Raw genomic sequence first — 14,058 nt, 5'->3', positions numbered from 1 at the left:
GTATTAAGAGTTGTGAGATTTTACCACATACTTGTGAAAATAGTACAAAAGTGATTATAAAATCTATAATACATGGATACTTCCTTAAATGTACTTATTTTGTGTTATGCAATTATGTTATTGAAACAGAATAAGTCTAATGAGAGAATAAATAAGTCAAGTCCAACCATTACCTCTCTCCTCTTTCACATCCCTCTATCATCACTCCATGGGTGTGTCCCAATAATCTCTCCTTCCTCCTGAAGTGTATCATTCCTTCACTACTCCTCTCAAATGTCAAAGCATTGGATTGGTGTTGGCATGGGGTAGAGGGAGTTTACATATACCAGTCCTTTCCTTTTAAATCCATGAAGGGAAGTGGACAAGTTCAAACTTAGAAAGGAGATAATAGTTCCACACCCCATGTGTCCTGATAACTACAGGAATGAAACCATATTGAGGTTGTCTGCTTTCTATACAGTTTGAGGGAGAGAGAGAGAGAGAGAGAGAGAGAGAGAGAGAGAGAGAGAGAGAGAGAGAGAGAGAGAGAGAGAGAGAGAGAGACAGAGAGAGAGACAGAGAGACAGGACATCAGGTAAAGTTCTGGAGATGAGGGAATATGTGTGCAGAAAGAAACCCTCCAGTATGGTTAACCCCAGACTATCAATACAAGTGACCATTTAGAATGTGACCCAGTTCAATGGGTCTTAACAGAACTGGGGGATGTCAGCCATGAAGTTGTCTAAACACAACTGGAACATAATTTGTTTGTGATTCATTGTTAATGGATGTTCAATTAGGAACACAGGGGGAAAACCTAACACAACAACACACATAACACAGAACCAATAAAAACAAAGGGGGAGGAAACCACTAAAGTCATTACCATATTGTCATTTTCTAATGACAGGGAGAAAACATGTAAAATCTAGAAGACTACTTTAGATCTGGTCAGAAGAAGCCTAGTGCACTACGTAGGGAACAGGGAGAGATTTGGAACAGAGACAGTAACTCCTGGATGGAAATCTTCATTCTAATGACAGTGAGCAAATCTCCAATCTCCACCCTATTCCCTATGTAGTGCACTACTTTAGATCTGGTCAGAAGTAGCCTAGTGCACTACGTAGGGAACAGGGTGTCATTTGGGCCAGAGTCAGTAACTCCCCTGGGTATGAATTCTCTCTCTATCTTATCTGTCTTCTATATTATGTTCTCCTCTCCTCCTCTCTTCTCTCCTCTATTCACTCTATTCTATCATCCACACCACATGCCAGCTTCAACACAATCCATTTACAAGTTAAAGACACACCTTGGAATAAATAGCAAAGGAAAACTACTACTAGATGTATTTTTTATTTCCCATCACCATGAATCATATTTAATAACTGAACAGTAGCAGATCTAACTTCATCTGTTCCTGACTCTGGGTAGTGGATTAAAAAGACCATCAATCTCCAATGATATTAAAGTACAATTCTGAACATTACTGATATACTGAGTGGCAAGTCAAGATATCTGCTGTTTTTATTGTTTGGTTAACAGCACCACCTGCTGGACAGGTTTAATGTTGCTTGACTGAGCAGTATGGCAGAATAAAAGATGCCAAATTTAGGGCCGGTTTCCCGGACATCTCCATTGAACATGCTTTTTAATCTAGGACTAGGCTTCATCTGTGTCCAGGAAACCGGCCCATATAGTTCAATTAGCAAGTAAGTAACACTACCTGTTCCATGATACTGAGGAAAATGACATTGAGACAGAGAACCAATTGAGAAAACATTTCAATGGTTCTGAATGAAAACCAACATACATTAACAGCATACATCATGATTAATGTGAATATATAAGATTAAAACATTGCACTTAAAAAAATATGAATGCATTGAATTGTAATTCATAACATCTTCTGAAGATCAAATCAATCAAATCATTGTACATAAAAACAGAGCAGAATGAATCATCACATCTGGGGACCATCACCACCAGCATGACTAGTATCTATGTGGACCCTACTACAGTTTAACCAGCTCAGCTATAGACTACACCAGCATGACTAGTATCTATGTGGACCCTACTACAGTTTAACCAGCTCAGCTATAGACTACACCAGCATGACTAGTATCTATGTGGACCCTACTACAGTTTAACCAGCTCAGCTATAGACTACACCAGCATGACTAGTATCTATGTGGACCCTACTACAGTTTAACCAGCTCAGCAGTCCCAGAGAGACAAAACCCAGGATAGAGGGGCTGAGTGAATGTGGTCTGGACTCTGTGGAGGAGGGTCATTGTGTCAGAGACACTGTAGAAGGACAGAGTACCTGCCTTGTGATCCAGGTACACTCCTACTCTGGAGGACTGAGGGCCTGATACTTTAGTGTCAACATTATTGTGTCTGAACCAATAACCACCACTAGAGCACACTAAACACCAGGATTTGTCATTGTATCCAAATGCACCATCTGTCTCTGTTCTGCTGATGTCTTTATATGAGACTGCTGTATAAACATTCTCCCCACTCCACTCCACCTCCCAGTAACAGCGTCCAGACAGACCCTCTCTACACAGAACCATCAAGTAGTTTGTGAATCTGTCTGGATGATCAGGATATGGTTGGACTTGTTCTGTATAGGTCACCTTTCTGTTCCCTTTAGACAGAGAGAGGCGTTTGTGTGCTGTGTTTGGGTCCAGTGTGAGCTGACAGGAATCTGGGAGAAGAGCAGAGCAGAGACCAATGAGGGGAGTTAGAACAATAAGTGAAGTCAGATACTGTATCTACCCTGTCTTTGATTAGAGCACAGCAGAGATCAAATCAGAGAAATATGAGGAGTCAGATAGATACCCAGTCTTTGATTAGATCTACTATTGCTATATATTTCTAGAGGGATTGTTAGGATTGTCAGTAAAAAGAGACTGTTAGTTACTTCAGAATAAAGAGACTCACATTGTAAGAACTGTTCTCTGGTCTTGGGCTCTGGAGGCAGTACAACATCCACTATATTCACTACAGACACACAGACACATTCACAGAGAGAGGGAATGTTATCATCACACCATATTCCACATGTATATGACTAGTAGGGAACTTTCAATGGTTTAAAGTTGATGTTCTTATTATTTTCAACACACCTGTAGTGGAGATCTTGATCCATTCTCCTTTAAGGACGTCTTCTAGTTTCTCTCTCAGTTCAGACACAGTCTTACTCACATCTCCAAAGTACTGAAGAGGACGGACAACGATGCTGGGTAAGTCTGAAGTAACACTGATACTGGAGAGAGACTGATAACTCTGGGGAGAGAGAGAGAGAGAGGGAGGGAGGGAGAGAGAGAGAGCGAGAGAGAGAGCAGAACCAAATGATTGAGAGTTTTAATTTCATATCACATGTATCAAGGCAGTTTAGTTACCTGGAGGAAATTGATGTGATCCTCTGTGTTTGAGAGCTGCTCCAGCTCAGTGCTTCTCTTCCTCAGCTCAGCTATCTCCTGCTCCAGTTGCTCCAGGAGTCCTTCAGCTTGACTCACTTGAGCCTTCTCTTGGGCTCTGATCAGCTCCTTCACCTCAGAGCGCCTTCTCTCAATGGAGCGGATCAGCTCAGTAAAGATCTTATCACTGTCCTCCACTGCTGCCTGTGCAGAGCACTGTTGAGAGAGACAGAGAGAGAGACAGAGAGAGAGACAGAGAGAGAGAGAGAGAGAGAGAGAGAGAGAGAGAGAGAGAGACAGAGAGAGAGAGAGAGAGAGAGAGAGAGAGAGAGAGAGAGAGAGAGAGAGACTAACTTGTCTTAGTGTAATGAGGATGGCTCATTAAAGTAACACCCCCCCTCCTAAAAACACATTGCGTGACACCACAACCTCCACACAATCACATTATACAGTACCCATCACCACAGTACAATACACCATCCAGCACCACATTCCAACCGTCCATCCAACCCCTCCTCTCCAGCCGTACAGACAGACCCCTGAGCCCCCATACCTCCTGAAACATCTCCACACTGTTGATCATTTTGTACAACTCAAACTCAAGCCTAAGGCGTCAACCAGCTATTGGTGTCCAGGGCTCCATGTAATACCCTCCACTGGAGGACCCCTGACCTTTCCAGCACTGGGAGCTTATAGAGCACCCTCCACCTATACCCTGCCATGCTCTCAGCCCCCACAACCCCCTGCCACTGATGCCCCTTCACTCCCGCTAAGCTCCTGATGTGTCTAACCTTGACACTGAGGGTGTACAGCACCTTACCCCCCACCTCCTCAAACTCCCCCAGGCTCAGAGTGTTAAAAGTCAGTAAGTCCTCCGGACTCTCCTGCCAGTCCCCAGTCTCTGCTGTCACTTGCAGTGGTGGAAACGGTGGTGGCCCCTCCTCAGGCTGCTCCAGCCCTAAGTACTGCAGCATAGAAATCAGAGACCCCTGCTGTATTGAGTCTCTCCTGCTGCATGATGAAGAGCTGCTGATCCAGCCCCAAACCACCAGCCCTCCTCAACAGAGCACATCACATTTAAATAAAAATAAAAAATATATATATATTTTTTAAATTTAAGTAATTTAGCAGACGCTCTTATCCAGAGCGACTTACATGAGCAATTTGGGTTAAGTGCCTTGCTCAAGGGCACATCGACAGATTTTACATCAAGTCGGCTCGGGGATTAGAACCAGCGACCTTTCGGTTACTGCCACAACGCTCTTAACCACTAAGCTACCTGCTGCCCCATCAAATCAAATTTTATTTGCCACATGCGCCGAATTCAACAGGTGTGCCTTGCGGTCAGAGGCCGAGTAGTTGCCATACCAGGCAGTGATGCAACCAGTCAGGATGCTCTCGATGGTGCAGCTGTAGAACATTTTGAGGATCTGAGGACCCATGCCAAATCTTTTCAGTCTCCTGACGTGGAATAGGTTTTGTCGTGCCCTCTTCACGACTGTCTTTGTGTGTTTGGACCATGATAGTTCGTTGGTGATGTGGAAACCAAGGAACTTGAAGCTCTCAACCTGTTCCACTACAGCCCCGTCGATGAAAATGGGAGCGTGCTCAGTCCTCTTTTTTTTCCTGTAGTCCACAATCATCTCCTTTGTCTTGATCATGTTGAGGGAGAGGTTGTTATCCTGGCACCACACGACCAGGTCTCTGACCTGTCTCATCGTTGTCGGTGATCAGGCCTACCACTGTTGTGTCGTTGGCAAACTTAATGATGGTGTTGGAGTCGTGCCTGGCCATGCAGTCATGGGTGAACAGGGAGTACAGGAGGGGACTGAGCACGCACCCCTGAGGGGCCCCCTTTTTGAGGATCAGCGTGGCAGACGTGTTGTTACCTATCCTTACCACCTGGGGGGCGGCCCGTCAGGAAGTCCAGGATCCAGTTGCAGAGGGAGGTGTTTAGTCCCAGGATCCTTAGCTTAGTGATGAGCTTTGAGGGCACTATGGTGTTGAACGCTGAGCTGTAGTCAATGAATAGCATTCTCATGTAGGTGTTCCTCCTGTCCAGGTGGGAAAGGGCAGTGAGGAGTGCAATAGAGATTGCATCATCTGTGGATCTGTTGGGGCGGTATGCAAATTGGAGTGGGTCTAGGGTTTCTGGGATAATGGTGTTGATGTGAGCCATGACCAGCCTTTCAAAGCACTTCATGGCTACAGACGTGAGTGCTAGGGGTCGGTAGTCATTTAGGCAGGTTACCTTAGTGTTCTTGGGCACAGGGACTATGGTGGTCTGCTTGAAACATGTTGGTATTACAGACTCAGTCAGGGACATGTTGAAAATGTCAGTGAAGACACTTGCCAGTTGGTCAGCACATGCTCGGAGTACACGTCCTGGTAATCCGTCTGACCCTGCGGCCTTGTGAATGTTGACCTGCTTAAAAGTGTTACTCACATCGGCTATGGAGAGTGTGATCACAGTCATCCGGAACAGCTGATGCTCTCATGCATGCTTCAATGTTGCTTGCCTCGAAGCGAGCATAGAAGTGAATTAGCTCATCTGGTAGGCTTGTGTCACTGGGCAGTTCGCGGCTGTGCATCCCTTTGTAGTCTGTAATAGTTTTCAAGCCCTGCCACATCCGACGAGCGTCAGAGCCGGTGTAGTACGATTCAATCTTAGTCCTGTATTGACTCTTTGCGTGTTTGACGGTTCGTCGGAGGGCATAGCGGGATTTCTTATAAGCTTCCGGGTTAGAGTCCCGCTCCTTGAAAGCGGCAGCTCTACCCTTTAGCTCAGTGCGGATGTTGCCTGTAATCCATGGCTTCTGGTTGGGGTATGTACGTACGGTCACTGTGGGGATGACGTCATCGATGCACTTATTGATGAAGCCAGTGGCTGATGTGGTATACTCCTCAATGCTATCTGAAGAATCCCGGAACATATTCCAGTCAGAATGCTGCCACCCTGCTCTCCAGGTCCACCAGGCCTTGTCCCCCCTCCTGGACAGGCAGGTACAGCACCGCCGCCCTCAGACAGTGATGCTCCGACCTGAAAAAGATTGCGCTGTAGGTCCACAAGCAGAACACCGGGGGGTTGAGAATGGCCGATTTATGCCATAAGGAGGATGCCGCCAAGATCTTGATGATCAGAACCCTCCCTCTGTATGACACTAGGGAGATGAGACACCAAACGTCCTGGTACACAGTACGTTTGGTCCTTGTGTACAATAGAGTCCAGGTGGGACTTGAGTCTGTTAGCGAGGACCTTGGTAAAGACCTTATAGTCCAAACAGAGCAATGCCACAGGCCTCCAGTTCTTTAAGTCAAGTCGCTCAAAACACCTTTTTTTGTGCAGGAGAGTCAAAGCCGCCCGTCTACAGCTTAGCAGCAGCTCCCCCACCCCGACGCACTGATGCAACAGAAGTCCTGTCCAATAATTCCCCAGAAGTTTTTATAAAAATCCACAGGCAGACCGTCTGAGAGACAGCAGCTGAGAGTTTGTGAAAAACCAGGGAAATGTTATTTCTCTGTGACAGAGAGAATTTGGAAAGGTCTGTGAGCAGAACCTGAGAACACCCAGGATCACAGAGTTCTGCCCTCTATAAATCAGAGAACAACTCCACAGCCGCGGCCTCATCTCCCCACAACAGAAGTTACCCACCCATCAGGCTCCCTCATCTCCCGACAACAGAAGTTACCCACCCATCAGGCTCCCTCATCTCCCCACAACAGAAGTTACCCACCCATCAGGCTCCCTCATCTCCCCCACAACAGAAGTTACCCACCCATCAGGCTCCCTCATCTCCCCACAACAGAAGTTACCCACCCATCAGGCTCCCTCATCTCCCCCACAACAGAAGTTACCCACCCATCAGGCTCCCTCATCTCCCCCACAACAGAAGTTACCCACCCATCAGACAAACATAAAACAAGGGATTTTCTTGGTTTCCACACTCTGTTTTCCCAACCCAAAAAAGAAAGAGCTGGGAGCATCCATCTCTCTCAACACGGAAAATCTATCTCTGGGCTTTCCCTACATCCCACCACTGACAGGAAGCCTCCCAAAAGCCTTGGAAGTTTGAGAAAAAAGTGACATCTTGGAAGAGCTTTACATGGAATTTCCAATAGGACACCTGCCTGGGCCCTGGTGAAACAGAGAACTGAGCCCTGTACTAGGTGCAGACACATTTTGGAAAGCAAAGACAAGGTCATTGATTTTGGCTGTAACCACTAACAACCTACCCTTACACACCTCTTTTGCTATCCCTGCACAAATATTTGTGCCACGGCTCAGCACCTGCGCCCCCTTCCACCAAACCCCCAATACACTCAGCCTATACCGCTTCCTGGGTGAGAGGACACTAAATCCAATGAACCGTCTGAAAACGAGACAGCCTTGTCCTCCGCTCCCGCAGACTCACCTCCCCCCTCTTCCTCTTCCTCCATTGGCACGGTACCGTCCTCCTCATCTCCAGTCTCTTCCCCCCTGCACTTCCCCCCTGATCAGTGCCTCTTCCCCAATTACAGGCAAATTTTCCTGGGATGAGCCCACCAAGCCTACAGAAACCTGCCTCAGCTCATGTAGCCCAGCTGCAACCCTCCCCACCACCGCTTTCTCCACGGCCTGCACACCACCACTTGACCCTGCTCTACTCTCCTCCCTCCTGGTACCCGCTCCATATATTCTGCAATTCTAAGTAATTACTACTTTAGTAAGGATATACACTTAGTAAGGACATACACTTCATTCAGTACTACTGCAGTTTTTTAATACTTCCAATAGATGGCAGCATAAGACCATGAATGACATTTCAGAAGATTAGTTTAGTTCTCTCCCTGGATACAACACCACTCCACCTCACAGGAAAACTCCTGCCTGAGCTTTTTACTGTCCCTTTCCACACTGCTAACGCAAGAGGAAGGACTGAAAACATATTACTGTTTAGTAATATAATGATGATTCATGTTTATTATTACCTGTTTTTATGGTCATGTTTTGAAATTATACTTCATTACTATAATGATTATCAATAAGCCTAAACATTAATTCAGTCACCTCTGGTCGACAAAAACGTATTTTCCTAGTACATTAATTGTCAAATTCATCAACCAGCATCGAGCACTCTGCCTTCTCACGCAAGCGAGGGGCATGTTGAGGTAAATATGCTAACCGCGACGGTTTCATTATATAATTTATTGGTGGGCTGGAAGATGCAGTGTTTTTTCTTTTCTATTCAGAGGCTATTTACTCCCAATATGAGATCATTTTATATAGAAGGTTTTTATAATGCATGTTTACTAGGATTGAGGTTAGCGCATCTGAGTAGGGATTATTTGGCCGGGGTTCAATACCTGTCCTACCTATCAATCATATTGCTGCTTGTAGCCTATAACTGATGATCCCCACACTAGAAACACCGAAAACTATCTGTGCTAGCAAACCCTGTGTTCCACCCCTCCCCTGTGTAACCTTGAAGTTTGTTAAGAAACAAACACTTGTCTACGAAAAGAGAAATGTTTAACGGATTCCGCTTGGCACCCAGCCGAGAGCACACGAAAACCACTTGCAAATTTACCAAAACTAACCAACTACTTGCGGTCTGTTCGTAAGTAATAAACGGAGGCAGATTAGCCACCACAACTCTTGTCGAAAGAGGCGAAATCTGCACCAACACACCCCTCACAAAAATCCCACTCGCAAGATGACAAACCTTTTTCATTAACACAACCACCGCATTGTTCATTATGGATGCAGAGTGCAGATGTTCTGCTCCAACCTGTTCGCCGACCATGAGCAAAACTTCCTCCACACCTTTCTCCGGAACGCACCCGAAGCGACAGCGTTTCTTCTCCACTCGGTTGAGGCCATCACGCCGCCCTAACAAACTACCCCTACTCCCCCCTCAACTCTAAACGATAAACAGTGGAAACCAATAAACAAACCCTCCACCATGAGAAAATACATTCAGAAAATACGCAAGAACCAAAAGAAAAAAGAATAGTAGCCCTCCTCACGAAACACAAATCTCTCACACAACCAACTTCTTCTTCTATGATATAATGGCGGTCCACAACCCAACGTTAAAGGTGCATGCCACCACCTACTGTGCTGGAATGTGTGGTCAATCACGGTTTCTAAATCCTCCTACCTAACTCATTTCTTCTGAGAAAATAAAGAAGAGCCCTACTAACTTCTAATAGACCCTCCCCCATCCCCAAAATCCCATCCAAACCCCCCCAACCCCGCCCAACCTCAATGACCCTACACTTCAATCTTTCCCTCTCGTCAACATACTTACAACAATATAACAACACATGCTCCAACGTTTCATCGACCGTACCCCCCAGACACAAACCATTCCCATGCTTGCCAACCAGATGTAATGACGAGATCAATGTCCTAAGCGCAATTGAGTAAACACCACCTCTTCCTTCCTAATCTGACCTTTGAATCTTGGTCCATCGACCTTTCTGTAAAACTGTAAACTATTCATGTAAATGCCGGCCCTTGTGCTCAGAGTACCATCTCTTCTGCCACACATCTATCAAAATGGCTCTGTTCTTACATTTGTCCTCACCTCTACCCAGTGGAACATTAATATAAATTATATCTCGTTTCAAAGCTCTTTTAGCTAACTGGTCTACAATTTCATTCCTTTCCACACCCGAATGTGCTGTGACCCAGCAGAATCTCACTACTAAACCCATTCTCTCAATTCTCCATAATAACATTAATACCTCCAATAGCAGGTAACTCCTATTATATTTACCAGATGATAAACTATTCAATACAGACAAAGAATCGGAGTATACTATAATTCTAACAGGTTGTACGTCCTCCACCCACTGGAGGGCAACTATTATCGCCAACAGTTCAACTGAGTATACTGACAGTTCATCTGTTAGTCTTCTACATATCTGCACATCAAATTCAGGAACGTAAACGCCTGCTCCTGTGCGCCTACTATCCGTACATACAAAGGCATCTCACCTGCCTCCACCAGTAAGACACATACAGATGTTGATTTAAATGCACCAATACATATCCTTAAAGCTTTATACTGGATTCTCTCTTTGCCGCTGTTCCATAAACTATACACCCAAAATTTATTGTCGTCCTGATCAGAGCTCTATAAATATCCATCAAAGATTGTCTGTCAGCACCCCATTCATAACCAGAGACTCACAAAACCAACTACCGTAAAAGTGATGGAATGAGAGAGACAGAGACATCGTTACAACTCTGTACACAGCCATAATCTAACGGTTCTTCTTCTTTGGAGTTAAACGGTGGTTGGTATCCAATATGTTGCATTACCGCCCCAACTGGACTATAATATCAATCCATTATACTTTGTAGTAATACAAAAAACACCCTTCCAACTAACCCTACACTCATTAAATACCCACTACCCCATTCCACTACTTTGATCCTATCTGCTCCTGCACCATGCCAACGGCCTGGGAGGACGGGACACCACCCTGTAACTCTTCTGAAATCAAATCTCGAATGCCCAAATACTTCTCTGCAGCTGCCACCACAACATTTATTTTCTGTGATATACATTCCATTTCTGCAGTACAGTTAATAAACATTGCTATGAACGCTAAGAAGCTAACTTTACTAAAGCATATATCACTCGTTGGCCTATCCCTCTGTGCTGGCACAGATCTACTACTCACAGGGATCCTCTCAGGATCTCTCACCCTTGACACATCCTCCTCTACTTTCTTCACTGTCTCAGCATACGACACCTTCTGCACTACTCTGACTCAAGCCACCTCAACCTACCTCTCTCGCACTGGACACTTCAGATCCCCAGCAACATGGGCATCCCAACAGTTGACACACAACTTTATCCACCGAAACTACACAATCCTCTATCCCATGCCCTCCAGCACACTTCCCACATCTTGGAATCTCCCTCCTACAAACTGCTGCAACATGACCATAAACGTTGCACCTGAATCAGTGCAGTGGATTCGGCACAAAAGCTCTAACAGGATAACTGATATATCCTAACATGACTTTATCGGGTAAAGACCCAAAACTCAAAAGGACTGACAGTGACTCCTCTGTTTCACCACGCTCACCACCAGGTCTGCGTCACACCAAACGGCGGGCATCACAAACACCAGGAAACTTCAACTTGAATTGCTCCACCTCCACACTTAACGCTACCCCAGAAATCACTCCTTTCAATGGTGCCCTGTTCCTAAGAGCAAAGCAAGAAACAGATCTTGACCGAAGTTGCGTGACACGCAGCGCCCACTCCCTCTGGTCAGAAGAAACACAAACAAATATCACAAGTCCACTACAGGTTACCTTCACTGATTCAACTGCACGCAACTCCTTTCCCACCAACCTTAAACCACAAATGGATCTACCAAAAGGTATGGATCCACTTTCTCCAAAAATGTAACTCCTACTGCACCAGATTCTTCTTTATCATGTCCATTGATGCCAGGCTCTGGTTCTGAGCTCATCACCACACCTTCTACCTCACATAACTCTCCCTCATTCATTTCCATTTCACCTCCAGAACTCAGTCTGGCGAATGGCTCACTCTGTTTTCACTTGAATTATAACATGTGAAATGTCTCTATTCCTTTGAACATTTTGTGAGTGTAATGTTTCCTGTTCATTTCTGACTGTTTATTTCACTTTTGTTTATTATCTATTTCTCTTGCTTTGGCAATGTAAACATATGTTTCCCATGCCAATAAAGCCCTTTTGAATTTAATTGAATTTAGAGCTCCATGTATGAAAAAAAAATAATGTATGCACTCACTAACTGTAAGTCGCTCTGGATAAGAGTGTCTGCTAAATGACTAAAATGTAAAAAATGTTAATGTATAGGGGACATGAGTCGGTCATGGTTACTCAAGGTTATGTGACGATGTAGCCCCGCCTGCGACTTCAAAATATTAGTGTTGGCCCACGGCCCAATAGGGAATGGTCAAGATGTTGGTTTCTCCCATGGTAGACCTGGGTTCATATTCCGCTGGTTACATTAGGTAGTCTATTCTCTGAAAGGGGTCCAGACAGCCTGTTCCCAACAGTGGAGCCAGTGGGATTGGAGACGGGCCTCTCTCCCTCTCTCTCTCTCTGACTGGAGGAGAGAAGTGAAATTATGCCTCTCCTCTGGTCAACAATACTCACCTTGAGAGACTCCACAGCCTGTTGGAGCTCCTTCAGCTCCTTCTCTCTCTCCTGGAATCTCTGCTGGACCTTCTGCTGACTCATCCCCAGCTGCCTCTGTGGAGAATCACTCTTCAATGAGCTATCAAGCTTTATTTGTCCACTATATCAATTGTATAGTAATGGGACATAGGGCACATAGGGAGAAAGGTCTAAAATCTTGAGGAAGTCCCTTTCCAATATTATATATTTTTATGTTGCTATGTGAATGATTATAGTTATGGTAGACGTACATGTATCAAGGGGTTGAGACTTTACTTTGGACTCATAAAATGGCATTCAGAATGATAATAGTGATTTTAGATAATGGTGATAGATTTAGAGCAAACTCAATATACTCAAGGTTTGTGTTCATATTTGTTCTGCTGAGGATCAATTTGATTTGAATTCTCTCATATTGAAAGAGCTTTAGTTCCTACTGTATCTTTAAGTCTTTGTTTATCAGAAAGTCACCAACAAGTAGTTCTGGTCTTACCTGTTTCTCAGTCCTCTCTGCTGCAGCTGACACTGTTTCATGGCCTTTATGTTCATCCATTGTACACAGCATACAGATACACTGTTGATCGGTACGACAGAAAACCTCCAGCAGTTTGTCATGATCAGAGCAGATCTTCTCCTGTAGTTGTGTGGTTGCTCTGACCAGCTTGTGCTTCTTGAAAGCAGGAAATTCATAGTGAGGTTGGAGGTGAGTCTCACAGTAAGAGGCCAGACATGCCAGACAAGACATGAGGGCTTTCTGCTTTCTGGTCCCAGTGCAGAAATCACATGCCACATCTCCAGGTCCAGCATAGCACAGAGCAGGAGGGGGAGCAGCCTGGAGTCCTGTCTTCTTCAGTTTCTCCACCACTTCAGCCAACATGTTATTTTTCCTCAGAGTAGGCCTTGGAGTGAAGGTCTGTCTGCACTGAGGACAGCTATAGACCCCTTTCAGAACATCCTGATCCCAGCAGCCCTCAATACAGCGCCTACAGTAACTGTGTCCACAGGCAGTAGTGACCGGCTCCTTCAGTAGATCCAGACAGACAGAACAACAGAACTGGTCCTGGTCCAGCAGAACACCCTGATGAGCCATTTGGACGGCTGTTCACTCTCACACAGACAGACGACACAGAGACTCAGATCAGTTTTGTTTCCACAGAAGAGAGTTTGTGGAGAGGGATGGACTTCCTGGTTGTGCCAGAGGGGTGGGGTTAGAAGGAGGGAGGGAGGGAGGGAGGGAGAGGTTTGAGGAATGGAAGAAGAGAGAGAGGGACGGCATGCAACAGCAAGAGAGAGACAAATAGTTTTGTTCCTGTGGTGAATTATTATTAATAAATTGTAAAGTTTAATGGACTATGAGGTAGAACTGGGTTAATCAAGAGCATAATGTTAGAATTCTTTGTTACTGGGCCAGGAATTGTATTGGGTCATTTAATTTCACTGTGTGGGTGAGTAGAGCGGGAATCTGCCCTAGGGTCAGAG

General features: G+C 45.2%; 1 protein-coding gene across 1 annotated transcript; it reads right to left on the bottom strand.

Moving 5' to 3' along the window:
* Nucleotides 1–1,323: 1,323 nt before the first annotated feature.
* On the bottom strand, nucleotides 1,324–13,740 carry LOC311119666 (tripartite motif-containing protein 16-like). Its single transcript, XM_084194335.1, has 6 exons — nucleotides 13,073–13,740; nucleotides 12,559–12,654; nucleotides 3,387–3,620; nucleotides 3,111–3,270; nucleotides 2,926–2,985; nucleotides 1,324–2,689 (listed from the first exon to the last, which is right to left on the bottom strand). Exons 1-6 carry the CDS (start codon nucleotides 13,667–13,669, stop codon nucleotides 2,178–2,180), a joined length of 1,659 nt encoding a protein of 552 aa, XP_084050461.1. The 5' UTR covers nucleotides 13,670–13,740; the 3' UTR covers nucleotides 1,324–2,177.
* Between the last annotated feature and the right edge of the window lie 318 nt (nucleotides 13,741–14,058).

The sequence above is a fragment of the Coregonus lavaretus genome, assembly GCF_964263955.1.
Source record: "Coregonus lavaretus genome assembly, contig: HAP1_SCAFFOLD_1193, whole genome shotgun sequence".
NCBI classification, from domain to species: domain Eukaryota; kingdom Metazoa; phylum Chordata; class Actinopteri; order Salmoniformes; family Salmonidae; genus Coregonus; species Coregonus lavaretus.
The sequence above is the reverse complement of the archived record's forward strand: the minus strand, read 5'-3'. Positions and strand labels throughout refer to the sequence as shown.

Excerpts from the sequence above, each read along its gene's own strand:
- LOC311119666 (XM_084194335.1), bottom strand. The coding sequence starts at position 13,669 with ATGGCTCATCAGGGTGTTCTGCTGGACCAGGACCAGTTCTGTTGTTCT. Across the intron at positions 12,655-13,072 it reads CAGAGAGGACTGAGAAACAG|AGGCAGCTGGGGATGAGTCA; the intron begins GTAAGACCAGAA and ends GATTCTCCACAG. Across the intron at positions 2,690-2,925 it reads CAGAGAACAGTTCTTACAAT|ATTCCTGTCAGCTCACACTG; the intron begins GTGAGTCTCTTT and ends CTCTTCTCCCAG.